The sequence below is a fragment of the Pezoporus flaviventris genome, unplaced genomic scaffold (assembly GCF_033815535.1).
Source record: "Pezoporus flaviventris isolate CSIRO_AGI_PZ_B2104156 unplaced genomic scaffold, CSIRO_AGI_Pfla_v1 ptg000036l, whole genome shotgun sequence".
NCBI lineage: Eukaryota > Metazoa > Chordata > Aves > Psittaciformes > Psittacidae > Pezoporus > Pezoporus flaviventris.
The window spans coordinates 14,006,335-14,034,131 of record NW_026892584.1 but is presented as its reverse complement, the minus strand read 5'-3'; the positions used below and the strand labels follow the sequence as shown (position 1 = coordinate 14,034,131).

Sequence of the window (27,797 nt, the reverse complement as noted above, 5' to 3'; positions counted from 1 at the left end):
AAAGTATTTTATCTTGTTATATTTATGTGAAGACCCCTTCTCCATTTAGTTTTCAGGAAAGTATTTATCCTTAGCCCTACGGATTTGGTAGACAGCAGCAACTCTCCTATAGTTTAATCTCAAGGATGCTGTAATCCAGTGCCTCTCAGATTAATCTAGCTATTGCTACACTTCAGGAGACTGACCTACAAACTACTTACAGATTGCCTACCGCTGCAGAACACAAGCTGAAGTTTTTAATTTGGTGTCAGACAAGCTGAGAATATGAAGGTTTTACTCTCCTCCAGTTCACACTGATCAGTGTTTCTTCAGTAGCTGCAGTTGTGTGGATCCTTAGCATACATGTGTGGCCACAGCAAAGTTTAGCACTGTTTTATGTGTCTGCAAGATGTTGTTAATTCATTTCCTTCCTCCATGACTCAAAAATGTTTTCAAAGTGACCCCATGAGGAGAATGACAGGGTTAAAGCTGTGAAGTAGGCAGGATGCCATTCATGAGCAGCTCCTACACCAGCATGGAAACTTGAACCCAAGCTTCACCTTTCCTAAAAGAGAGCCCAATCCGTAGGCTGAAATGGGGAGCATGTAACTTCTCACTTCTTCTCAACCCCCTGTCCTTAGCTTTATATACTGACCACTCTACTCTTCCTGCTTTCTCCTCTGCTCCACCAGGCTTTGTGGACCCTTGGTTCCCCCTTCAGTGCACAGGGGATGTCAGTACCTCGTGGTGGATTCCCCTCAGTGGCAAGGCATTTAAGAGGCAGGGCCTCAAATATTCAGCCAGTCAAGCCTCTAGCTATTTATTGACCCAGTGTCTTCATACAGCCTTGTACCAAACAACACCATGACCAGTTGCTCATACGCTGCCCTGTGAGTCAGCAAAACCGTCCCAAACATCCTATCCACCCATCTTCCCTAACTGGGCTGATCAAAATCAGATAACATTTGTTAGAAGAGTAGCATTATGGGTCTGAACTCCAACTTCACACCTGAATCACCTCAAATTTGTTTGCAGCCTAAATATTTGCTCAAAATTGTCTTTCTGCATTCAGATTTAGAAGAAAGGAAGGAGATGAAACTGACTCAGAGATTAAACCAATCCATTACTTCCCCCGGGTTTCTACAGCTGCTTCCACCTGCACCTCAGAGAAGAGCTGGCAAAGTATAACAACTGACCTCTGTTCACTGAATTTAAAGGCCAAGGGCTGATTACTGAAAACTACACCAACCTGTTTCCAGCCCAAAACTCCATTCCCAGAAGACTTGGATATTTAAAATGAAACCTGCTGGCTGACATGATCTTCCTGCTTGTTAGGATTATTAGTTTAAGTGCTGTGTTGAGCCAGCTATGCTAATTCAAAGGAAATTGATCTTTGCTAGCCACATGGTCGCCATAACCATTATGCCTAGCAGGCTTTTTTTCCAGCGGTCTCCTGATGCAGAAGCGTAAGTCACATTAATTCATTAAGCATGAGCACAATTTTAAGTACACCACAAATCACAGAATCACAGAATCCTAAGGGTTGGAAGGGACCTCAAAAGATCATCTAGTCCAACCCTCCTGCAAGAGCAGGGTAACCTAGAGTACATCACACAGGAACGTGCCCAGGCAGGCCTTGAATATCTCCAACGTAGGAGACTCCACAACCCCCCTGGGCAACCTGTTCCAGTGATCTGTCACTCTCACTGTAAAGAAATTTTTCCTGGTGTTCACATGGAACCTCCTATGCTCCAGTTTACACCCATTGCCCCTTGTCCTATCACTGGACATCGCTGAAAAAAACCTAGCTCCATCATCCTGACACTCACCCTTCACATATTTGTAAACATTGATGAGGTCACCCCTCAGTCTCCTCTTCTCCAAGCTAAAGAGTCCCAGCTCCCTCAGCCTCTCCTCATAAGGGAGGCGTTCCACTCCCTTTATCATCTTTGTGGCTCTGCGCTGGACTCTTTCAAGCAATTCCCTGTCCTTCTTGAACTGTGGAGCCCAGAACTGCACACAATATTCCAGATGCGGCCTCACCAAGGCAGAGTAGAGGGGGAGGAGAACCTCTCTTGACCTACTACCCACACCCTTTCTAATGCACCCTAGGATGCCATTGGCCTTCTTGGCCACAAGGGCACATTGCTGGCTCATGGTCACCCTCCTATCCACCAGGACCCCCAGGTCCCTTTCCCCTTCACTACTGTCCAGCAGGTCAGCCCCCAACCTGTACTGGTACATGGGGTTGTTCTTCCCCAGATGCAAGACTCTACACTTGCCCTTGTTGAATTTCATCAAGTTCCTCCCCGCCCAACTCTCCAGCCTGTCCAGGTCTCACTGAATGGCAACACAGCCCTCTGGTGTCTCATCTGTGCTCTAGGGCATCTTCTGTGGGTCACAAACCACAGTGTTAAGCAACCTATGCATACTTGTTTTCTGGACTGCTTTCATTTTCATTAGTCTGTGCCAGAAGGATGCACATGGTCCTGCTGAATGAGATTTGTTTTAACTTAAGTGAGCAACTATGTGGGTATGCTCTGACCTTCTGTCACAGTTTTCAATGACAAAAAGCCTTCTACCAGCTGGAAGATGAAAGAAAGGGACTACATTCTGGAGGAAGATGGCTCATGAGTTTATTCTCTGGTAATCCAAACCTGCCTGCCTTTCATTGATGGGTCTTGTTCAAGCAAGAAAAGTCTCTTCTTTCCAGACCTGGCTGAAGCAAGGTAGTAGCCATTATATTTTAGACAGTCTACTCATAGGAGACTAGAATCACACATCTAACATTCTTCTTCACTTTCTCTAGAGACGTGAGCTTGCAGCTCAATTAAGGAGACTAACCTGTATGGCCTATCTCCCTGAAAAGACAGATGAGGACAGCTGATCCTCTTCCATCTCTGACAGTGGCTGAAGCCAGCCAACCAAGAGCTCCTCTTCCTTAAATAAGAAAACGTACTTATAATCAAGCATTGAGATTGTGGATATTAGCTGGATTAAATTGTTTAGTGGGGTAGGACAGAAGGTGCTCTTGAAACAGGGAATCCCTACTCCATAGCATTTAATACATTAACATCCTTTTGGGTACTGTATCCGGCGGCTTGGTACAAATATTTCCTTTCCCTGGTACCACTTGCAAGTCTGCTCAATTCTTCCTTTGATGGCTCAAGTGATTAGATGTTAACAAGAGGAATTTAGGCACTTAACATTAGGGAGTTTTAGCACCAAGCTCACACCCATCTCCCTATTCAGCTAAGGGATTTTTCTCATTCCTCACAAATGTTAACAGCAGGTACTTAGAGCAATTAGACATTATCACCTCTCTGGTCTTTATTACTTCCTACCTTGTATCAGCTATTTTGTAAGCAGTAAAAGAGCTGAACTGACAGGATGGTGCAGGCTATTCTGCTTCCTTTCCTTATTCTGTATGAAAACACTGGGTCATGGAGGCACATGGACAGGCTGTGAGCTGCAGTGCTTTAGACCATTATTGCCAATTGCCATGGTATTTTACAAGGGGAAAAACCACAGGTAGTAAAAGAACAGACATACAGAGATCATAGAGAAGGTGATGGGGAGAATATTGGTAGACCATAGGGACATAAAGGCTGGAAGGATTTCACAAGTCCAGCAGAATAGCTTGCAGCTGTGCCTATACTGTGAATTAGCTGCCACACAGACCTGCAAGTTGCACAGGCAGCCAAGGGACACAGGTATGATGTATTGCTCCTGTGAAAATAAAGCCCCAATGTCTTTTGAGCAGCTCTTGCTTGCCTAGGAATAACTTGTCAACTTTTCATCTAGGGATTGCAATAAACTCCTGTGTGCTCTATGCCTGGTGTTCAAAAAGAGGCTTTCCCATATATTTGCCCAGTAGGTAAAAGCTTGCTCTTTTAATTCTCTATCTACCTTAACTCTTCACTAACCCCTAGTTTTAGTACAGGACCTCAAAGAATGATATATTTTCCCCCTGTTCCCTTGAACCCCCAGTATTTCTAAGCCTTACTTTGTCATTCCCAAGAGGGAACGGACAAGAGCTTTGAGCTCTTAAATCCTGCTGTCGGTTCTTGCCTGAAAGAGGTAGGGAAACAGATGGAAAGCTGAAGAAAGGAGCCTGTCCCTTGTCAGCATTCACCTGTAATGGATGCAAAATGTGGGGTTAAATACCAGAAGCAGACCCAGGAACAGAAATTGGGTACTTACACGGTTTCATCATTCTTGAACTCCAGCTCCCCATAGGTGTCTTCAAAGTCTTCTCCACCTCCTTTTGCTGTCCCTTCTACTGTTCTAAATGGCACTATAACTGTACCCCGAGCACCTGATGTCCTTAGGACTTTGACTTCCATCACACCAATGCTCTCACTGACGTGTATAACATCACACTCAAATGTGAAGATGCCAGCATGGTCATCATCCAGTATGGTCACTGTGGCCACACAAGGAGAAGCCAATATGGCCTTTGGGTATGGGGAGTTACTGAGCTCTGGCGGTTCCTCAGTCTCCACCACACGGAGGTTACTGAGCCGCACAAAGAAATGCTCATCTTCCTCAAAGATGTCATCATCAATAATTCCCACTGAGAACTCCTTCTGGGTCTCCCCTGATTTCAAGACAACAGTCCCCTCTGTGAACTCATAGTCAGCACCAGCATTGGCAGAGCCATCCTCTGTTTTATAGTCCACATAGATGGTCTTGGACATGTCCCCTCCTTTCCGCACCACTGTCAGGAGAACAGCACCACAGTTCTCAAGACACTGGTAGGAGCATGGGTCAAAATAAATTTTGGAGATGAATTCCTCAGGTTCATCTGGCTGCACCTCATGCAAGCTGGTGCTCTTCTTGGCTTGCTCAGCTGCGTGCTTCTTCAGAATATTGCCAGCTCCTGTCATCATTCTGGTAGCTTGAATGCGATAAAAGGCTCTGCTCTTTTGCTGATGAGACAAGGCATAGTAGTTAGCCATCTCTACCAGCTGGTCCAAGTCCTTTTCTGGGTGCTTTTGCTTCAGGTCCTTAAGGATACGGATCATCTCTTTGCGAGATTCATCTACCTCCTTCCCCTCCACAGTCACTAAGTTTCCATCTAGAAAGTGAGAGTTCAACATCTTGCCATCCATCTCAATTCCCTTAGGGTGATCACCTTCTGATTCTATGATAATGCCCCTGTGCTTGTCAGTACGGTACTTTTTGTGCATATACTTGTAGAAAAGCAGACGTCTATCTGCTACCCAAGCCAGAAGGACACAAAGTGGGAAGAAGAAAAGTGTGAGCAGACCTTCCCAGACCTGAACCACACCTGGAGAGAAGACAGCCAGGATCATGTACAACCAGATGTAAGCAAAGATGCTCCAAGCAGCTGTGACAAAGAAAACCCTCAGGTGTTTTATCTTTCTGGTTTCCCCATCAGGGATCACATAGACACAGATGGCAATGATGATAAACATATTGAAAGCAGCGCTGCCAACAATTGTAGATGGCCCCAGGTCTCCAGCTACGAATCCATGCCCACACACTTCTATCAGAGACAGAAGGATCTCAGGAGCAGAGGAGCCCAGAGCCATGAGGGTCAAGTTGGAAACAGTTTCATTCCAAATCCGAATGGTGGTCGTTGTGGTTTCTCCATTGGGTTTCTTAATCGTTATTTCTTTTTCTTGTGATGTAATGACCTCTATAGATGCCATGAAACGATCTGCAATGATGGAGACTCCAAGGAACATGTAGATCAGTGCTACAAAGTATACAATAACACGAGCAATTTTGTCCCCAAGGGATGGGTTTTCTGGGTACCATATTGGCAGGATAACACCTTCCTTGCAGTCAAAAGATCCTGAACACGAGCTGTTTTGTACTGAACTGGTTGAGTCTCCCGTCAGGCCAGCATCCACCTGCAAACCATGCAAAAACAGCACAAAAGTAACCAGCCCAAAATGGAGGAAGGCCGAGGTGACAGGCTGCAAGCTTAACCACGCCATACACAAGATGCAATTTCCACTGTGTAGATCCAAAAAGGCCGAGAACCTGAAACAAACAAAACAGAGAGGGAGGAGGGAAGCATGAGAGAAAAGGAAAATGCAACATTTACCCAAACGCACTTCAGTATCTCACCACTGAAGAGTACTGGTAGAGGGTTGTCTCTCTGTCTCTCTGTCACTTTGAAGAAGGTATTTAGCAGGGACTTTAACAAACCACAACTTTTACATGCCCTGCAGATGAAGATCAATTGCTAAAAAAGTAACTCAGTGAAAACACTTGACTCTATATATACACTCTATACACACCACTCTTGACCTAGAGCATGTTCAATAGGAGTACTGAGTGCTCAGCTGCCACTCAGCTAATGAACCTGTGGTGCTCCCCAGCATAGAGCACTTCAACTCAGCACAAGAAACCAAATCTAAAGACTCCCCTATCTCATCATCCAGGAGATAAGACAAGTCAAGGAATTACTTGAAGCATAAGAAGCACCATTTGAGGCCAGTGAGCAATCTCCAAATGAAGTCCATTTGTAGGACATAATTCAGTTATGAATTATGGAGTAACTTCGTGGCCAAACCTTCCCCACAGTCAACCCCTCTTAATAGGCTGCAGAGTCTCCAGTAGGGTCCTAGGGCTCCCGTAAGCTTCTGAGGCACAGGGTCTCCACATTAGGAGGTAAAGATGTCAACCCAGAAACAGGGCAGAGGACTCTTGAGCTCAACAAAGTGTCAAAGGCCATTTTTCACCAGTGTTTCCATTGTGACCTGGACAATCACATGTTACATCAACAATCCTCCTTTTAAATGGTCACAGAAACCTGCAAAACCTCCACGGTTAGAAAAAGCTGTGCTCATGAACCCAAAAGACAGAGCAAAATTCATGTACCACTAACATCCCTAAGAAATTGATATATTTTCAACTACCCTCTAAAATTAACCTCTAACATTAAATACCATGCAAAACCAAAAAAGCTGGTCACATATCACGTAGGTTCGGCATATTACTGTCCAATAATGCCTCCTATTACTTAGGGACTACTTTGCTGTAGGGCTTGCACCACTTAAAATTGGATTCTGATCACTTCAGTGTCATGGATCATACTGTTCTCCTCCCTATATACCAGGTCTCTGGAAGAATTTGGTCTCAGGCTTAAAATAACAAATCACATTTCTGAGTCCAGACGCAGCCAAGTACCTCACAGGAAACATCAAACTTAAGAGCAGCATTATCTACAACACTTGGAGGGTTCAAGAGTCTTAACTCCCAATGGCTTTCAATGAGGTTTGTACTGTTGGATCAGTAGGGCTGGGATTCGTTTCCCCTACTGTACCTAAATCTTGGGCAGTAAGTCAATGAAGTCACCTTGGCTCCCTTTGTCAGAGGAAAGACAGTTGTTTCCAGGGGATGATCCTTCCTGTCCCACTCTGTTCTGACCCAAAAGATGCATTTAAGACACACATCTCCAGAAGGGGTTTTGTCCCTTCCCATTTCTCTCCATGGTCTCAAGAGGGTGCCCAGTCAGCCAGCTTACAGCAGATACTCAAAGTTCAGATGGCAGCAGTTCAAAGAGATGAACTGGCCCCCAAACACTTGAAGAGATCCCTTCCCTCTCCCTTGCACTGTAAATATTTCAGGCAACATCTTCATGTTATCAGCATTAACAAATGCATCTCAAATGGCTATTTTACTATCATGTTGTGTCACTCGCCTCTTTCCAAAAGAGGGTGCAATCTTTCCGATAGCAACAAAAACATTTTCAACCTTCAGATAAAAATCTATAAAGACAAGCAAAACAGGAAGGAAAGCATGAACAAAGACTGCAGATGAACAAAATGAACAAAACGGCTCCTGACAAAGCATAGCAGAGGGGAGAGAATTGATTATGCAGTATCAGGATCACAAATCCATATCTGACACCCTTGATATGAAAAAACAATACACTTCTTCGTGCTACCTGGACTAATTCAGAAGAGCAAGATTCTCTGCATTAGCCTACTTACCTTCTCTCTCCAGTGCCTACTCATCTGCCTGCTACTATAGCCTCAGTGCCTGGCTGAGCCCCTCAGCCCCAGTGAGGGCTGTTAGCCAGCCCCAGCTCTAGTATTCTGGCTGTGGGATGGTGGGAAATCCCTGAGGAAGGGCCAGTGAACATGTGCAGAATGATGATGAGCAGCAAGGCCAAGATCTCTGGGCTGCAAGGCAGATGTGTGCAGATGCATAGTGAAGTTGACATGTTCCAGGTGCCTCTGACTCAAGGTGCATGCAGAGACCAACTGCACAAGCACAGCAGCTCCAAAACACCCCAGGCACATCAGATCATCCTTATCTGTACTGCAATTGCTGGCAGGTATCCACCAACTTCTTGACACTTCCAGCTCCCAGCTCCTACTTAACTGTACCGCAGCCAGTAAGTGCCGTGTCTTCCAAGATCAGCCAAGAAAAAATGGCTGACAGAAAGACAGAAGTAATTTCAAAAACATCTATGTGACTCAAGCACCTAAATTTGGTTTCAAAAACGACTTAAGAGTAAAGTATCACTTAAATTCAGAGCCTTTTCTAGGAATAGTACGATGACTAAACTGCCCTCTGAAATAAATCACTGCTACCAACCTCCTTCTCTGTGGGACAACCACCTTCTGTAATTAACACTATCTGTCTACCTTCTGTAATGCCATGATGGTTTCTATTCTAGCCTTCCCCAAATACACTCCAGGACCTTGCTGTTCTTTCTCCTATTTTTAATTTGATTTTAAGTTTATTCCTGAAACTAATAGTATATTATTTCAAAAGCAACCTCTACCAGGGTAGCCTCTGTTTATGTGTTAGGACCTCCAAAGTCAGGCAATGGGTCACAGACTAAAATCTCAGAATTTGGGAATATGTTTATTCACTCTTTTTCAATTCCTTTGACAAACATTTTAACATTAAATGGAGGTCAAAATAATTTTCTAAAGTGTTACAATAATGACCTAATCCTGCAATTCTTTGACACACGTAAAATTCCCCAGTGAGATCAACAGGAACTTTGCCCACAGATGCACTGTCTAATAAAATCTTAGTATGTGTTCATTAATATGAAAAACATTAACCTAACTAATCTGAAAAACAGTGAAGCATTCATACTGTCATTCCCCTCTTGGAAACTGATGCAAAAGTGCTTTACAACATAGAATATTACATTTTAAAACTGCAGTTAATAAAACATTGTGGTAACAGCTTTAACATTCAGATGACAGAGGATAGAAGAGCTAAAACTCACTCTGTAGCTCTAGGTCAGCAAGTTTGTTTATACAAGCTGCAAGTTTTCACTCAGATATATCTACTAAACTCAGTCCAGAAATTACTGGAGGGGATCTACATAGTTCTGGCCTCCCCAGAGTGAAGCAGACACATCCCTTACCCCTCCTCTAACTAGCAGCAGCTGTGCTAACTGTGACAAGAGCCACCCTTCAGCACAAGTCCCACTCTGAGCCACCAGGCAGGCTTGCAGCACAGTCCTGAGTCACTGCTAGTCACCCAGGAGGAGGTGTCACTCCTCTGACGCCAGTGCAACAAAACGCATCCACATCTGGCACAGAGAGGTGTCATTCCAACAACGTCACTGCCCTGGCCCTGCAGGATGCAAATGACAGGAGAGGAGGCTGCAGCAACAGTGGAAAGTCATTTGGCATGGAGTGATCTTCGCCTTTATCCTATGAGGATCCTCATTTCCACTGATTCTTTGTTATCAGATGGGATTTTCTTCCACAGCCCTCTGCCCCACTACTGCTATTGCATTGAATGTGTGCAAGTAAGGGCATTAGTGGTGAGAAGACCAGACAGTCTCCCTACCTGGTAGGCTAAGTTCAATAGTAAATTTGAAAATTCAATCTATGCAAGGAAGAGACAAAATGCTGCAAGCATCAGTGCACCAGACTAAGCTAGCTTTAAATAGCAAGGCTCTGGGAAGATGTGCAACAGTTATTTTAGCAGGGGCAGCTCCTTCTTCTACAAGAGTTAACAATGGCCATGTGATCCATAAATCCATAAACAGAACCCATAAATAAAGAGATCAGTTCTTGAAATACTTCTGGAGACAGTCCAGAAAGTAGGATGGACCACGGTTGTCACAATGAAGCTTGCAATAGAAAATTACTTTTAGGCAACTCTCAAGCTCCTTATGTCTTTTATAATAGCTGAATTTCAGAAGACTGATGGTTTGTCTGCTGTAGACCTATAGCAAGGTACAAAGCTGAGGAGGCTATTCTGATCCCTTATAATTAAGCTTTTTGTGTACTGATGCTCACATGACTCTAAAAACAAGGATATTTTCAAAGAATGCATCTCAAGAAATAAAATCAAGAGGCAGCATAACACAGTGGTGTTCCCAAGATCTCTCCTCAGTAAACACAAAACCAAAGGCAAATCTCTAAATCCCTATCCATTTCAAATTTAGGCAAAATTCCCAGTAAGCCACCATCAAAAACTTTGGATTTGTCCAGCAAATAGGATTAGGTTGTCTGGCACCTCCTTCTCCTTCCCCTCTCCCTCACACCCCTCAAATAAATCAGACACCCGAGTACATCTGTGGCCATATATCCTCTCTCCCCTGACTCTAGACTAGCCAGGAAAGGCTGCTGATGAGACCTGAGCAAAGGGTGAGCCCCATTCAGGTGTGGACACTGCAGAAGTGTCAGACAGAGACATCTCAAGATCAAGAGTTTTGTTGACCTGACAATCATCCATCCCAGAACAGAGCAAATGCAGTGCTGCTATTACTGTCTTCTTGAAGTCCCACTCCAAAGCTGGAGGAGCCAGAAATAAGGTTCAGCTTATTAACAGGACCTCACATTCCTTAGTTCTAAAGCACATAAAAGCTTTTGATTGAGTGCATGTGGTTGTTTTTATAACCATCAGCAAAACTTGAAATTATAGCCTTTCTGCCAAAGAACACAAACGAGTTTTCACAGAAGAGGTATTATACCTAATTCACACTCCTCCCTCCCACAAAATAAAAGCTTAACAAAATATTTAATACAAAACAAAGTATATTTTTCAATCATCTTCACTCAAATGTTACTGAGCCCTATGCTCATCATGACAAGAGTAGTACCCAGCGTGTAAGTTAAGATCAACCTGCAAGCCAAAAGCCAGATCAGTGTAATTAAATTCATTTTGTCAGACAAATGCAAGTTTCCAAACACAGACCGGGCCTTAAACCATCATACTGATGGCATGTGCCTGACCAGTATAAGTACAGCCAGGGACCCCAAGCTGAAGTTACACAGGTTATTGCACAGCAGTAGGTAGTTTAGCTACCTACTAAGCACCAGCTAGGTTTCATGAGGAAAAGGCACCATAATTCACACTTAGGCTATGACACGTCCCTGCAGTTTGGCTCTATGGAAAAGTTATGGCAGGGAGCCATAGGTGCTTGTTGCTTTGCACTTCACAGTAAACATGTCAAAACCCAGAATTAGCTGCCTACAGAATAAACCCCTTGGTATGTGTCAAAACCAACCTTTTTTTCCCTCTCAAGATCATGTAAAAACCTACCATAAAAAAAACATCTCTGGTAGCAGATCTTTCAGTATTTACAGGCACTTGTCTCAACTAATTTGAGCAGCTCCTATCATTCTAATGTTAATTGAGATAAAAACTCAAATCTACTCATTCCCTATAGAAATGCTGTGATGGGATCCAGTTACATTCAGTGATTGATCCCAGCGGCTGACCTAAATGGAACGAAAGTCTGTGTATGGCTAGGAGCAATCTCCAAACTCTCAATACAGTTACAGGCAACCTCCAAACACTCAGCTCGCCTCAGGAAACTGGTCCATGATGGTTTTTTTTCTGTATTTTAGCATCCATGATGCTCCTGGAGAAGAAGTCATAAATAGCTAACCCATAAAGATGCCTGTACTTAGTTGTCCCCGTCCAGTATTGCACCGGCTGCACTTGACTGGCTGGGCATTTTATTTCCTCACTCTCACCCTAGATGAAAAATGTCTGTACAGAATACACTGATAATATATGGATATAGGTGCTGCGCTTTATGCTCTGCGCACAGACATGTAAAGGAAGAGGTGTCAGACACTAAAGGAAACACTTTGGTAGATGGCCACAGCCGTGCTCTTAGAGTCACTCTTACTTATGGTGTGGGCTAGCACAGCTTCCTTGGGAGCCGCAGTGTGCTTTCTCTTCCATTCCCCATACACATCCATCTATCTGAATTCCTCAGCCTAAGGGACAGACAGCATTATCCTTTTCATATTTTTCCCCCAGAATTGTAGCTTTTTTTACATTCAGAAAACAAAACCTGGTATTTAGGCTGTCATATAGATTAGAAGAGGCCATCCTCTGGCTTAAAACACAGTATTATATATAGTTGAGGGGTTTATCTTTTCATGAATATCATATAATCTCGCTGTTGGTTTTTCTGGGACTTTCAAGCAGCCAGTTCACACAAGGAGATAGCAGGGACCTTCAGAAGTCATCTAATACAAGCCCCCTGCTCAAGCAGGACCACCTGCAGCCACTTGTCTAGGACCATGACCAGTTGTTTTTTGAATACCTGGAGTATGTTTGTGGATGAAGGATGGAGTCTCCGCAACTTCTCTGTGAAATCCAGGGCAGCACTCAGTCACCCTCTTTTCATCTATCTTTTCAGAGTAAAGGATGTGAAAAATACCAGGTAGCATGTCCAGGCCTGCTTGTGACAACCATGTCCACATCAGTGCATGGGAGACCAGAACAAGCACACCCTGTGTACAAATGGCATCGGGAGCTCACTGCAGTGCCTTGGTAGCAACCACACTTGTATTTGGCAAGAAGTCACCACCATGACCTTTTAGAAGTCACTAGGAAGCCTCCATTGCACATTTAGAGGCAGATCTTCAAGCACTGGTCTTTTTATGGCATTTAGAAGTACTTTAAAACACAATTAAAGCCTTTAGGCACTTGAACACCAGTGCACATCTGAACACACCATTCTCCACAATCTGAACAGTTCCAAATTGAGAGGGAAGATACATATTTCCGACCCTTGATTTTATGCCTATGATGTGAAAGGCCCAGTTAAGAGGCTGAAAGTTCTTCCTTTGTGGTTTAGGAGGTTGAGCAAAATAAAGAAGTGGACTTACTGGGTCATCCACTCAGTGGCCCCCCTCCCTCTTCCATGTCTCCATGCAGCTGATTGGAGACAAGCTGGAGAGGCCACACGACAACACTTGGGCTTGCAACAGGCACTGACTCCTCCTCTGCAGCCTTTCAAGGCACTGTTTTTCATCACTCTCTGTCTTTCTGTTTTTAAAGAGCAGCAAACACAATTCGGGGAACAGGTGGGAAGGGAAAAAAAATTATTCCAGCGGTGTGAGGAAAACTTCTTGTCAGTAAAAGACATTTTATGTACTACCCATGGCAGCACACACAGTGTGTTATTTACTGCTCCTGCTTCACGGACATATTATACTGCTGGTTCAGGTGCCACCATCAGAGTGCAACTTATCATGTAGTGACTCATGGCATCCTAGAAGAAAGATGACAGAGGCAACTCATGACATTTCTTTAGCACTGTGGTGACAGATCTCCAACAGCTATAATCAAAGGCCCGAGGATTGTTGTCAACAGGGCACTTGTGCTGCACAGCCATCAATTATTTGTACACAGAGGTGGGCTAAGTGGTAAATAAGAGGGAAAAAGATGTTGTAGTCATAGCTCACCCTCTTTAGATACAGAATTAGTTAAGAAAAACACAAGTTTTCTGACAGAACATGTTCATTAGAGACAAACAAAACAAACCATGCAATGTGCTGGATTTCACACAAGTATTGCCCTGGGTTCAGCAGTAGCAGTCATTTTTTTCCTTCTTAGTAGCTGGTGCAGTGCTGCGTTTTTGACTTTTGGCCTGGGAACAGAGCTGATAACGCTGATATTTAGCCTGACCAAGGACTTTGTGAGCCTCATGCTCTGCCAGGGAGGAGGGGAAGCCTGGAGGAAGCAGACACAGGACGCCTGACCCGAACTGACCAAAGAGGTATTCCATGCCACAGCACGTCATGCCCAGGATGTAACTGGGAGTTACCCGGAAGGGCTCTCTCTGCTCAGTCAGGCTCGTTTCGGCAGGTGGTATCATATGCTCTCCCCTCGTTATTTCCCTTATCATTATTATTATTGGTGGCAGCAGCAGTGGTTTGTGTTATACCTTAGTTACTGGACTGTTCTTATCTCAACCCATTGGAAGTTAACAATCTTTCGATTCTCCTCCCCATCTCTCCAGGAGTGGGCTGAGGGGAACGGGTAGGGAAGAAAGAGGTGGGGGGAGTAGAAACTGCGTGGCTGACTTGCCGACAGGGCTTAAACCATGACAAGTAGCTAGGCAGTGAGCCCTTCCCTGGCTGGCTCATGGGCTCTTGGGATAGCCACCCGCCAGCCACGCTGGGTGCTAACCCCTGCAGCTGGGGCGCATGTTGCACACACTGCTCTGATCCTCTAGAACGGGCCCATTTATTTATCGACTTCTCCTACAAGGAAAAACAGAAATAAAAGTTCTATTTTTTTTCCCCTAATACAGCAAAAACTATGTGTTTTACCAAAAATGCCACGTCACACACAACAGAAATTATGTGCCCGCCACAAGTCTATTCAGAAGGGTTCATTTCTGGCTCAGTGAGAAAGAAAATATAAAAAAAGTGAATAGAGGCAGAAGCAGCACAAATGGGGCAGTGAGAGACCAGGCAGAAAACAGGGAGGAAAGAGGAGGAGGAGAAGCCTACACTTAGGAATCATTTTACCACTGCAGCAAAGAACAAGCAGTTTTCATTTGTCATGCTAGGCTGAAGACTTCTACACTCCTCTGTGACAGGCGCAGAAATGGGGTATGTAGGAAAAGCTCACACTTAGTCCAGTTAGCACAGGTTTCACTAATTTCAGAATTAGTTAGACCAGAGCCAGAGAAGTTGTCTGGTCCATGCTTCAGGAGCCACTGCTCCATTGCTCCCCTTGAGAACGTAATTTCCCAGTACTTTGTCCAGCCCAGTTTTAAATTACCCAAGTGATGGCATTTCCACAACTTCCCACAGAGACTCTGCCACGATGTAATTTATCTTGGAGGTTTTAGCTGTCTTCCTTATATTTAGGATGAAATTAAGAAAATTTATACTGCTAGTTCTCATTATCCTGTCCTTGGAGTACTCTCAACCATTCTCCTCCCTGCCTGAGATTTACATGCTTCAGATACTTGTAAATAGCTGCTCTCCTCCATAGTTACTCTTTGGCCAAAGCACACAAATTTATTTTAATCCTTATAAATTAGTCCAAGCTGCCTTTTAATCATTAATCTTCATCTCGTCTCGATTCTCCATCTTCGAGGCAGTCAGAAGCAGCGGGGTTTCTGGGAGCACTGTGCCTCACCACTTTCTCTCACCAAAAACAGCAGCAGATCTGCTCATGTTGAAGCAGGAAAGCAGAGCCAGGGCAGGAAAGTCTCACCCCTCAGCTCTGCTGCACAGCAGGTTTTCATGAGGTACTGGGCTGTTACAAAGATTAAATCGAGATGGATATACAGAAGCTCACCGTATTGCTCACTTTCAAAGGTCTCCGTGCCTGTTTGCTGCATCCCCAGCGCAGTGAGGCTTGCATGAGGAGCGCTGTGCTGACTGGCATGTGTGGAACAAAAATGGGAGATTTCCAGAGTTTCAACCAAAACGCCAGAGCCTCCAGCTGAGAGGAGGGAAATACACCGTAACGCACTCACTGCGTCTGCAGATCTGAGCACAGCAGGAGGCATGAGAGATGCACTGAGCTACGGTTTATCCTCAAAATACCTCCCACTTCACTTGGAAGGTGCCAAAACCTGTAAATTAACCCATTTGAATACAGTTATCAAATAAGATCTCACACAGCTCTCTCACCCTTTACTGACACATATGCCCATGTATCTCTTATTGACATTTTAGATATCTTAATCCTTCAGTGTTTTTTCAGCTGCTAATTCTGCACCTGCTTTAAAATAAAATAAAGCCTCACATCTACCATGACAATTCATTCTTCCTAAGTCCAGGCTGTTTACTGCTCTTTGTTCATTTATGCACTAGCTTGTTTACAGATTCTCTCTTAATATTAGCTCTGTTATTTGCTAGAGACTCAAGTTTTATTTACCATATGGTAATTGCAGAGATGACATGGACAACAAACAGTGGACGCTCAGCTGCTGCGGCAATTACAGCAAGTGCCAGCAGTCTTCAGACTATCTATCTGCTGCTCCACCTTCATTTCTTTTCCCCCCACCCTCTGAAGGCTTTCCTTGTGGACTGTATAAAGCCATATGCCACTCTGATTTCTACAGTAAAGATAGGTGGAGATCTGTCCTTCACTATGGCATTACCAGACAGGAATATTCACCTTTTCCCTCTCAGTCTGTGTTTCGACTACAGCTCTGCCCTGCTCACTGGCTGCCCCACTCTGTCTTGTTAAGGGTAAGTAATCAGAAATCTGAAGCTAGTCAGCCACAATACCCACACTTTCTCTCTCACTGTTACAACGGCCCTAACTTTGTCCTCTGCTCTATCCATAGCCTCAACATCTCTCAGCTGTTTTACAGAAGGAGTCACAAAGGAGCAGATTTCACAGGGTAGTTAGAAGCTTAACAAAGCAGTTCTCTAACCTGCATGGATACCTGGACCCCACTGAAATCACAGGTTTTCCACTGAATCCACATGATTCAAAATTCCTGCAGAAGACCAAACAGATGACTACAAGAGGCCACTGCTGTCTTCTCCAAGGAAAGGCATTAGGTTTATTTCTTGGTTCCTGCCAAGAGCGCTGGGCAGGTTCCACACCCAGAAGGTATAGAGCTAAACCAGGTAAATGTGTGACTTGATCCTTCAAGGAGATTCAGAAACTCAGGATTACTTATATGTGTATCCCAGCTTGGGAGCAGTGCATACAACAAAGCTCCTTGTCTGAAAAGGATGAGGCTCCTCTCTTGTCATTTCCACTATGCCAGCAATGATACTCTTCTAATTCCCAGCAGTCAGCAAGTCTTAACTTAGAAGCTAGTGAGGAACATTTTAAAACTGAATGCAGGGCATTGTGTATCTGAAGAATTTCCTGGCAAAGTATATCATAACCATGCTGTTGTTCATCCCCAAGTGGAAGAGATAGGATTCCATTGAATTCAGAGCACTACTTACATCAGCTTCCGTCCCTTGGCCCTCCCTTCCAAAAGCCTCCTTTTACGCAAAGTCATCCTAAAAATTAGGACTATCTTTCCAGCCCAGTCAACCTGCATACCATCAGCTGGCAAGAGAGAAGCAAGAGAGGATCCTTATGAACAGATTTTCTCTGGCGTATACCAGCATAGGTCCAATGAGCCCAAGTCAGCAGAGCCAGCTTATTCTACTGTAAGAGCAGCCTGAGGAGCTTTTTGGCAACATTTCATATAACATAAACCTCCAAAAGGAAAGCTTCATCTACTTCCTCTTTGCAACTTGCACCACATACATCAGCTGAAGGGCATCTTCCTGCTTCCTCCACACCAAATGCATTCCTGTCCTTCCCAGCCTGGTTCCTCCCTCCTCCCAGTGCTCCATGCTGGCCATGGATTTGCTACAACTAGTCCTGCCAACAGGAGCAGCTGAGTCATGGGAGGTGACCACATCAGCCAGATACACTGAAATGAGACAAGGGAAAGAGAAAATGATCCCCGTATCACCTTGGATCAGCATCCTCAAGTGCCCCATCCTGAAGGTGCAATGACAGGCTTAACACAGGAGCTTGGATAACATGCTCAGCCCATGCAGCTGCCCAGCCACCCACTATACGATCTATTTAAGCCACCAATGCAAAGAGAGAGGACAGCCTCTATCCTGCTTCTGAGGGACACAGCCTCCATATGGATGCTAGTTGTTCCACGTCTCCATCAGTTCTACTAGGAGCTTAAGCCCTCTTCAGGCTCTGGAGAAACTATCTTTTCCTCCACTTCTGCAAAGAGATGATTAAAACTGAGACTTAAAATTAAGTCCAAATCTCTCCTAAGACAAGGCTAAGGCAGGAAAATAGCAAGGTCTCTCTCTTGCTGAGAGTTTCAGTGGAGGGCTGACTTGAGCAACAGCTATGGCAGAAATGAACAATCTGTTTTCATACCCTTACTCCACACTCAGCGCCCATCGCCTCCTCCCTCAGCCCAGAAAGCCTCTCCTTGCCAACCATACATCTGCGGTGGTGCCTTGAACCCAGCTCTTCCTGACCATACTGGTAACAGTAACTCCTGTCATCTTGGAAACCTGTCACAAGTGATGGAAAAACGCTTTGCCCAGAAGAGAAGCAACAGCCCCCAAACACCAGTGGGTGAAGAGCAGTGGGACAGGAAGAGCTTTACCCCAGGCAGATCCACCAGTATACTATTTCATTCGTGTCAGTGATGCAGACGGGTAAAAGAACAAGCACAAAAGGTCTTTGACAAAAGGATGGTCACTTTCAAAGACAAGCAGAGCCTTGAAATTAATCCATTTTACTGTGGGAACTCAATGAGCAGATAAATGAATAAAAATGGGTTTTCAATTAATTTGAGCCCTGTATCCCAACAACCCTCCATGCTGCAGTAATATCCTTCTTCAGCCCATCCTCCCTGCCCTCTGCTCCCCCCTGCACACATGCAAACAAACACTTCCCCATGCCCCTTCTCCTGACCCTTCCTCCCACAGCACCTGTGGTCCTTCCCAGTGACCAGCCAAGCAAGAGGCAGCAGGCACTCTTCTGGCCCTCTGTGCTGAGGTAGTGCTCTGGCCAGCCCATCAGCAAGCCATCACCACTGGCTCATGTTATGCTCATAAGAGCATAAGAATGTGACACCTGAGAGACCACCACCCTTATACCCTAGGTGACAGCAGCCAGCCAGCAGTGCTTGACAGCTGTTGGCTCCCGTGCAGACACTTGCAAATTACGACCATGCCACCTTTTCGTGCTCTCTTTGCAACAGTAAGCAGATGAGGTTTGGAATCATGCACAATCAAGCACAACTCCCACATTCCTTTCCTGAGCCTTCTGTGGGGAATCAGTTTTTGTTTGAGGGACAGTACTGGCCAATGAGGTGAAAAGAAGTTCAAGGCTAACACCAACAGAAAGCTCCCAGACTCAGGGCATTTTATCTAGTGAGCGCTTCCTAAGCTCTATGCCACACATTTGTGCAACCTGTGGAACTCAATGCTAGAAGAAGTAAATAATGTATTCAAAGACTCAAAGGAAAAATAGATGTGCATGGAAACACTCAAAATATTCATAGATTCACCAGCCTCTGGATGCTTCCCTCCTCTTGCTCCAGAGCATATTTCAACCTCACCAGCTTTTGTGGAACTCACTAATGTGCATGTATGGTGAAAGCTGCAAAAGCCCTTCTTAACTGAGCATCTGCTTCTTGACCTCTTGCTTTGTCCCAGCAGTAAAGTTCATATGGACCTGACAGACGGGCAGAAAGCCATGGAGAGAGGATAAATGGGGGGTTGAACACATGAGGGATGCTGATAGAAGACTGGGAAGCTAGAAGGCATGGACTTGTTGCAGGAATTGGGTACTTGGGGCAGTTACTGGAGAATCATGAAGAAATCTATTTATTTATTTTAGAAGAAAAAGCAGAGGAGGGAAATGGCCAGATCTGGGGGATGGAGGGTTGGTTGTGTCACACTGGGATGCACAAAGCAGCAAGGACACGGATCTAGCCTGGCAACAGGGAAGCCAGCAGTTTTTTGGGAGGGATGTAGGTGAACTAAGTGCAGCTGCGCATCTCACCTTCAGTCTCCTGGTGCAAATCCCCAGAGGGGAGGCAGCTCCACCGAGCTCTGAAGGTTAAACTGTGCCTTCTGCCTGGCACAAGAGCACAGTGCAGCTGATGGGTAAAACTGCCTACCTACTTAAAAGCAAACCCCAATTCTGCCAGGAGGAACGGGCTTTATTTTTAGCTGGGACACCAGCAGGGTCACTGCTGGTGCTGCATTGTCCCACAGAAGCCAGGGTTTCATAAAGTGTACTGTGCACGCAGGGTCACCAGGGGAAACATCTGTCAGGTCAGCTTTGAGGAGATGGATTAAATATTTAAGTTAGAGAAAAGGAAACATTTACCAGAAGAAGTGAACCTGAAACTAATCTGGAAGATTAAAATGAAAGGGAAAAAATTATGTTTATAGAGTCAGAGCAGGTGGTAATTTATGTCAGGGCAAACTCTAGTGCATTCTCTAGGAGAATACCCCTTCACATCTAACTCCAGCTGCATCTCCTCTGCTTGCTTTCTGTTTCAAAAAGCTCATTCTTGATCAGGGGGCTGCCAAAACAAAAGCAGCATCATGCTATTATCCTTCATTGGGATCCTTTGCAAAGGAAAAGCACACACAGAACCTTGCCTTGCATCTTGAAGACAACAACACTGAGACCTCCACCTTGCTTTGGTCCCCATGTCTTCACACAGGGGCCCCCAGTTAGCCTTAAAGCAGGCAGCTCTCCCAGGACCCACACACTGGCCAAGCGCAGCACCCTCAGTGAGTGCAGGGCAGCAGCACAAACTTAGCCCTCTGCAGCCTTATGAGGACAAGGAGTCAGGTCCTTCCCTGCTAGTGGGTTCTGTGGGTGCAAACCTAATAAAACAGCTGGCACCACTCCCACTTGCACTGCCAGGGAATGCAGTCTGGAGGCTTCAACATGGAGAGATTGTTGTTGATGAAGTGCTGAGTGCTACTGTGAAGCTTTCAAGGGACTTGAAGGAATTGAGAGCGGAGAGGAAGTTCTCATTTTATCCTCTTCTTGAGGAACCTGAGTCCACTTGGCATGTTGGGCCTGTAAAACAGCTTGGCCTAGGCTTGCTGTTTGATTTTTCATTTTTTAAATCAGGATCAACTGCTGTGCATGTTCTTGGGAAGATTTTATATTTCAAAACACTTTATCCTTTTTTTCCCTGCTGATTCTTGGGCCTCTTCATAGCTTAAGAAGCGCTTTGCAGACCCCATCACTCTTAGGTTCTTTGCAACTAATTTGCATTCAGGACTATCCATCTCATCAAGAGCAGACTTCAGGGCTGAACCAACTCCAAGCCTTAACTGCTGCAGGCAATCCAGGCGGCAGCTTTACAGGTGGAAGCAGGGCTTCTTAAGCCAACCTGAACATTTTCCACCTCCAGCCATTTGTTGCCACTCTTCACTAGCTCTCCCCTTTTTGTTAGCACAGCTGTTTGCATGGTGATGCCATGAATAAGGACCAGGAGCTGATCTGGCTAAAAAGCAAGCTGAACCCAGGCCACCCACGCCTCCATGCCAGTACCCTGCACGGGTAGGAGAGGAGCAGGAGCAAGCAGCCAGGGTGGGAAGAAACCAAGGTAAAAATGGCAAGCATGGCAGGGGCAGGTTTGCCTCTTGCAGCAGTGAATTCTGCAACACCTTCTGAGCCATTTAACAGCCTCATCCTGCTACACAAAGAAAGAGACACATCTTCACCTCCATTTTTCCCAACCAACATGTATGTTCAAGAGTCACTGAGTAATCCCAACCAAAACTGTGGAAGAGGATAGAGGATAAAGGCGCTTATTAAGGTGAACTTTAGGCTCAACCTCAAAATACTATTTCCCACCAAAGAAGGTCCACCTCAAGGTGACACCCAGGCCTCAATGTCCCAAACCTAAGTTTCTTAAGAGCAAACAGTATGGAGGGCAAAAGGACAGCCTCTTCACACAGATCATTACTCCAGTATGTGTTTGGGAAGCTGTGTCCCTCGGGAAGGAAGCCAGCTTTCACCATCATGCAGCATGCAGACACATCTGCAGGGCGCTTGGCACTATCAACACTGTAAGCCCCCACTCACTCCTGGACATATCACCTTCAACATGACCTCAGCAGTCAGATGTAAGTGCCCTCTCACAGGTACATACCTACATCACTACATTTCTTTTGATTGAAACCGTATTCTGTGTTGATGCTGGAGAGTGCTTCCATTTGCTTTGAGATAGCCTCCCAGTACCAGCCTAGGAGAGGGTGACAATGAAAGCACTGGCAATGCAGTTTCATATGTCTATAGCTTCTAAAACTCTTTGACGCTTCCCTGGTTGCAAAACATGCCCAGCAGCACAGGATATTTAGTGCTTCTGATTGCTCTTGACCTGGCTGTCTCTGCTGCTGTCCTGAGTTAGGAGGCTTGGGTAAAAAGACAGCAGAGTAGAGAAGGCAGCAAACACAGCAAGTCCAGTTTTTCAGCCTTGAAATAATCTGCTACTGAATGGAAATGCTGAATGGAAACAGAAACTTCTCCCTAAATCTAGGGTGCTCTGGAAAAGCTCCTTGTTTTATTATGATGGAAAATCCTCATTGGAGGATTTCATTAGAAAACAAGTTATCATAAAAGAAATGTTAAGAGCCCTAAGCACCCCTCTCTCCCATGATGTCAACTGTCAGAGACATCAACGACAGCTCAGCTGTGTGATCAAAGGCTCCAGCAAGCAGATTTAAAGACAGAATTGCCAGAAAACTGAGAGCTGAAGGAGCATGGGGGCATGATCATCACCTGTTTATAAATGCGCCTTATGGGGTGAGGTAATTACTTTATGATGCTGTACCACAGGAACAATGGCATCTGGGTCTTCTCATTGTGACACTGTCATGACAAGATAGGAGGGGGGTAGTACCTTCAGGATGACATGACTCATCCCTGCCACCTAATGTCTTGCTATGCCTGCAAAACCGTGTGTCAGAACTGCCTGGAGGGGAGACCGGGAGGGCCACGGTGCTGAACTTCACACACAGACCTGTGACTGCGCTCAGCCACAGCCCGTGGTTTAAAGCACGAAGGCAGAAAGAGCAGAGGGGAAGGAGGGAAACCAACTACTGCCTGTATTATGTTAGTCCCCAAGTGGCGCAGCAGCCCACTGAGCCTACAGGAGGAATCATGTGAGGTGGCTCCTGGATTTCATCCTGGTGAAGCAAGGACAGTGAGCTCTTCACCCCAAACCCCACAGCCCCACCATCACTGAAATCAGCCAATACAGAATCACACTCTCAGAAGTACAGAGGTGTTTTAAGGTTGCCCTGAGAACACCTTGTGATCTCGTGTATCTTTCAATGCATGGAAGACTCCAGGACAAAGACTATAATTTATTAGACATTTGAAACTTGGGCCCCCAACCAGGCTGATGCTTTTAGGAGTTTCCATTATCTAAACAGCAAATCAACAATTGTATTAATCTATGCCACAATACCTAAACACAGTGGGTGATGGTAGACAGAGTGTCACAACTATCAATTTCCTGGTTTCAGAGATATTTTTCTCCCTATTAAGAAGATGTTTTTATCTGTGTAATTTAATTTCCTTCATTGGCTTTTGTTTCTTTTTTTTTTTTTAACATAAAATCAGATATTACTACCCGAGTTAAAAAAAAAAAAAGATAAAATTTTTGGCCAGCAATCAAAGCTTTTTTTTTTAACTGCTGAAGCACATGAAAGGCATCTGAAACGCAATAGCAACAAAGAACAAGGAACTATTTGTCAACGCCACTTGGTCATTGGGGAAGCTTAGGGGAGGAGACTGATGCTGTTTGTTTAAAACAAGCAAACAAAAACCTGACAGACAGACCATTTATCTATATAGTGCTTCACTTGAAAATATTGGCAGAGGGAATACATCTTAACTCGGTTTGTAACAAAAAGTGCTGACACACTCCGTTATGGCACTTCCCTGCCTTGGGGCTAGAGATGCCTGTCACAGGGAGGACCCTGCGGAGCAGTGATACGTGTGGATCAGGCACAACACAGCAGCAGGTCATCCCAGGCCCTTAGCAATCCCTCGACCTGTCCAACCAGCAATGTCATAGCATCTGCCATGCTCAGACCAGCCTCATCTAAGTTCAGTCCCACTAGCTCCAGGGGAAAGCAAAGGAAGCAGGGAGGCTGGATTTGTCCATGCGTACCTCTTTCCTTCCTACAAGTCAACCAAGCTGGCCCAAGTGCCCTTCGACCACCATGCAGAACAACTGTTCATGACTCCCCACAACAAAGTCTGCTCCAGTGGGACGGGGCAGCTCTCATCCTCACACTGTCCCAACAATAGCCTATGGGGCACAGAGTGATGCATGCCCCAGGCCATGCTCTGCATCCAGCTCCCATCCGTTCCCCTGTTCTGGGTACTGATGTTCAGGACACCACAGATCATGCTTCCCGCACTGCCTAGAGTGATGGAAAAGACTATCCCACCTGGCAACAGCATCTGCTATCCCAGGTGCCATCCTGTCAGTGGCAGCTGTGCAGAGGAAGGGGGCAATCTCTCTGCCAGGCACAAGCGCTACACACAGTGGCATTCAGGTGGCTATGCATCTGCCTTCCCTCTCTCACACTCTCACCCACTAGTTATTGCAACCATGTCCTCAACAAATCCCCACACAGGTAGAAACATATAATTAACAATACAAATGAGACCCAGGGAGATGAAACAATGTGCCCAGCAGGAGCCTACCTGCATTTCCACTGCTCTCACAACAGGACCTCAGTGAGGGATTACCACAACCTGTCATACCTTGGGCATTTGGGGAATGCTTGAACCACCCACTTCCTAAAGCAATGCTCATATATGGCTTGGGAAAAAAAGAAAAAAAAAAAAAAGAGGAGACTGCTGTACTGCACCTTATACCCAGGTGCAGTATCTCTATCCCAGTCTTCTCCTTCCCCACCCTGGATGATATTACACCCTTTTATTTACAACAGGGGGCAACAGATCTGACTACCATCACATTGCACACTTGTGGCTGAACTGAGGGCTCCTTGCTAGCCCTCAGCAGTAGCAGCATGTGCTCTTTCCCAAGATCACTATTTCTGCTCAGGAAGTAAGTCTTGATCCAGTTGACCACAGGAGACTGAACATAAGCACCAAGCATGACTGTCTCAGCTAAACCATGAGCAGGGTAAACAAACGCCTGCAACGCCAGTGGACAGAGCAGCATTAGGGACTCCCTAGAAATGCTTGTGCCGTGGGGGAGCGACGCCTTTCCCTGCTGCACCAAACCTACAGAGCATCTTCAAGGCATCCGTGTCTTAGCAGTCCCCCAAAGCCAGCTCTGCTCTCCTGAGCCTCCAGCCAGGCTACAGGGAGCACGGGATGATGAGTACTCTTGAATGGAAAGATGCTGCTGACTGTTACCTAAGTCTTCCAGCCCTGTCCTCTCCAGAAATAAAAACCAGCTCAACAAAATCACCCTTTTGCTCTATAAAGGGATGTGGGGAATTAAAGGAACATACATATAAGCACGAGTAGCGAAGAATGTGCCTAAGGCACCCCTTCTCACCCCCACTGCTCCTCCAGTGTCTCACCTTAAATCTGAAACAGATTTCTAGGGTGAAATCCCCAGAACAAGCCCAGAAACAAAACGAGGAGCCAGGAGCCCAACCATTACACTACAGATCCACTTGGGGTGTGGGTGTGTGGGGGTGTGGGGGTGTGTGAAGGGGGAAATGGCCATAGCCTCACATTTTTAAAATCACAGTTGAAAACCAAAAACCCCAAATACACTTGTAAGGGTTTCATCTCCCACACTGGGTGAGCAATACTTCAGACACAGGTGAAATAAAAAAAGGAAAACCTGAAGCAAGGCTGGGAGGGAGGAAGAGCATGGAATAACCCAACATTTAGGTCAGCTCGTATGCGTGCATGCGTGTGTATTGTTTCTCCCCCTCCGCCAGTCGGGGGCTGCAGGGGGCCCCGCAACCGGCCCCGTGCCCTATTTAGAGCAGAGCCTGGCGCAGCAGCTATATTTGACACCCGGGATAAACAAGCTGGGCCCGGCGGACGGAGCGCGACAGCTGCCTGGGACAGCGGCGCGGCCCTTCCCTTCCCCCCCCCCCCCCCCCCCATCCTTCTCCCCCCGCATGCTCCCGGGAAAAGATGAAAATTAAAACAATTAGAATAAATAAAAAAATAACGGAGGGGGAAAGGGAAATTTATAGCACTGCATGAGACCCGCTCACCCCTCCCGGCAGCCCCGGCCACAGCCGCCTTCCCCCTCCCGGGCTCCCCGGCATCCCTGCGGGCCGCGCCGCACAGAGCCGAGCCGCACCGGGGCACCCCCGCCCGGCGGCGGGCGGGATCCCGGGGCCGATGCACACGGGCCCGCAGGTTAGGGCTGCTCCCACCACCCGCTCCCTCCTTCCCTCCCTTCTCCAGGCCCCGGCCCCGCAGAGCCCGGCCCGGCGCCCCCTCCCCGGCACGCATCCATCCATCCATCCATCCATCCATCCATCCATCCATCCATCCATCCATCCATCCATCCATCCACCCACCCACCCACCCACCCATGCATCCCGCAGCGCCCTCCCCCCGCACACACACACACACACACACACACACACACACACACACACACACACGCACGCACACGCACATACACACAAACGCACGGAGCCGCCGCGGCTCCGCGAAAACAGGAGCATTGAACCGAGCTGCCAGCGCCCGGGCAACGTTCAATCCCCTTGTGTCCGCCCTCCGCAGCTGCGAGAGGAGCCTGGGAAGAGCCCCTCGCCCCTCGGCCATCGCCATGCAAGGCGTGAAGCCCCTCTTGACAGCAGGAAACTTAACCGCCAGCCTAGCGTCTCCTACGGAGCAGGGGCAGCACCCTCTTACTTACCCTTCTGCTTGCTTTCCTGACTTTTTTGGAGGGTCGGGCTGGGGGAGGTGGGGGCTCCGCTCTCTCCCCAGTACAAATCCTTCCGGTTCCTAACGGGAGCTCATCGCATCTCCCGGTGATTCACCGACGGTGCGTGCGGGCATGGGGGGGTTCGCCTTTGCATGTCAGTCCAAGTTGCCTTGCTCGCTACAAAACCTGTGCTCTCTTTTGCAGCTGTCAGGGTGAGCGGGGAGGTGCATCTGGAAAAGGGGGTGAGGGGTGGATGTAAAATGTTGATAAATCCACCAGCCTTGATCTTCAGCTCCGTGCGGTGGAGTTTGGGGAGGGAAGGGAGGTCTGGCGGAGGGGGAGGAGGATGGAGATGAACGGGGGTCGAGGGAGGGGGAAAGAGAAAATGGATTGTACCCCAGATTGCCACTGAATGTGCCGGGCTTCCCCCGCTCCCGCTCTCACGCCACCGGGGCTCCGTCCAGGCTTCCCAGCATTACGGAGCACGGCAAGGCGCTGAGCCGGGTTCCTAGGAGCCAGCGAGGTTTGCACAACTGCAGCAAGAAGCCAAATCAAAAAGCCAATCTGCGAGCCTCCAAACTCCACGTCACCCTATCAGCTGGGAGCGAGAGCTGCAACAAATTACAAGCCATGCATATTTATTCTCCTGAACCCAGGGGGAGATTTTCAGATCATTTAAAAAAAGGCAAGACGAAACCAGAGCAACCCCCTTCCTAAATAAATAAAGGCAGAGCATGTTTTGCATGTAGCATGCACACACTCACACACTCACCTCTCCGGGAGGGCTTCGTGGGTATATATAGATAGAGATGTGCACTTACTGAGCGGTGATCACTCCTGTACCCTCCTAGTATACTGACTTGACTTCATGTATTGCAAGCAAGAGAGGGGAAGAACAGGTAGCCAAGCCTCAGAGCATAAGAAATTGCATATCTGAAATTTAAAGCATCTGCCAAACACTTCTGAGAGATTAAATATAGGCAGTGTAATTACACAGGCAGAGTTGGTCCCGGGATCCATTTGAAGCTGCATGCTTTGGTTTGTGCTTGCAGAAACCACCCCATCATTTTTTTCAGCTGAAGTCAAATAACAAGTTGTGAGACATCAAGTCATTTTAAGGTAAAAAATACATGTTGCCTCCAAAGCTGCTGTTTGACTTTGGCAGAAGACGACTGAGGGCTGGTTTCCGAGGCCATGGAACAGGACAGTAGCTTTATAC

General features: G+C 46.4%; 1 protein-coding gene across 9 annotated transcripts in view; it reads right to left on the bottom strand.

Annotated features, from left to right (window-relative positions):
• SLC8A3 (solute carrier family 8 member A3) overlaps positions 1-27,208 on the bottom strand; it is a 115,533-nt gene extending 88,325 nt beyond the window's left edge. For 2 of the 9 annotated variants that reach the window (XM_061463226.1, XM_061463233.1), the window contains exons 1-2: positions 26,570-27,200; positions 4,183-5,994 (exon numbers count right to left, since the gene is read on the bottom strand). In XM_061463226.1, coding sequence (XP_061319210.1) covers positions 4,183-5,948 — 1,766 coding nt within the window. In that variant the 5' untranslated portion in view covers positions 5,949-5,994; positions 26,570-27,200. Of the gene's footprint in view, positions 1-4,182; positions 5,995-26,569 lie in introns of all 9 variants that reach the window. The other 7 variants (XM_061463227.1, XM_061463231.1, XM_061463230.1 and 4 more) reach the window with 7 other exon arrangements.
• Between the last annotated feature and the right edge of the window lie 589 nt (positions 27,209-27,797).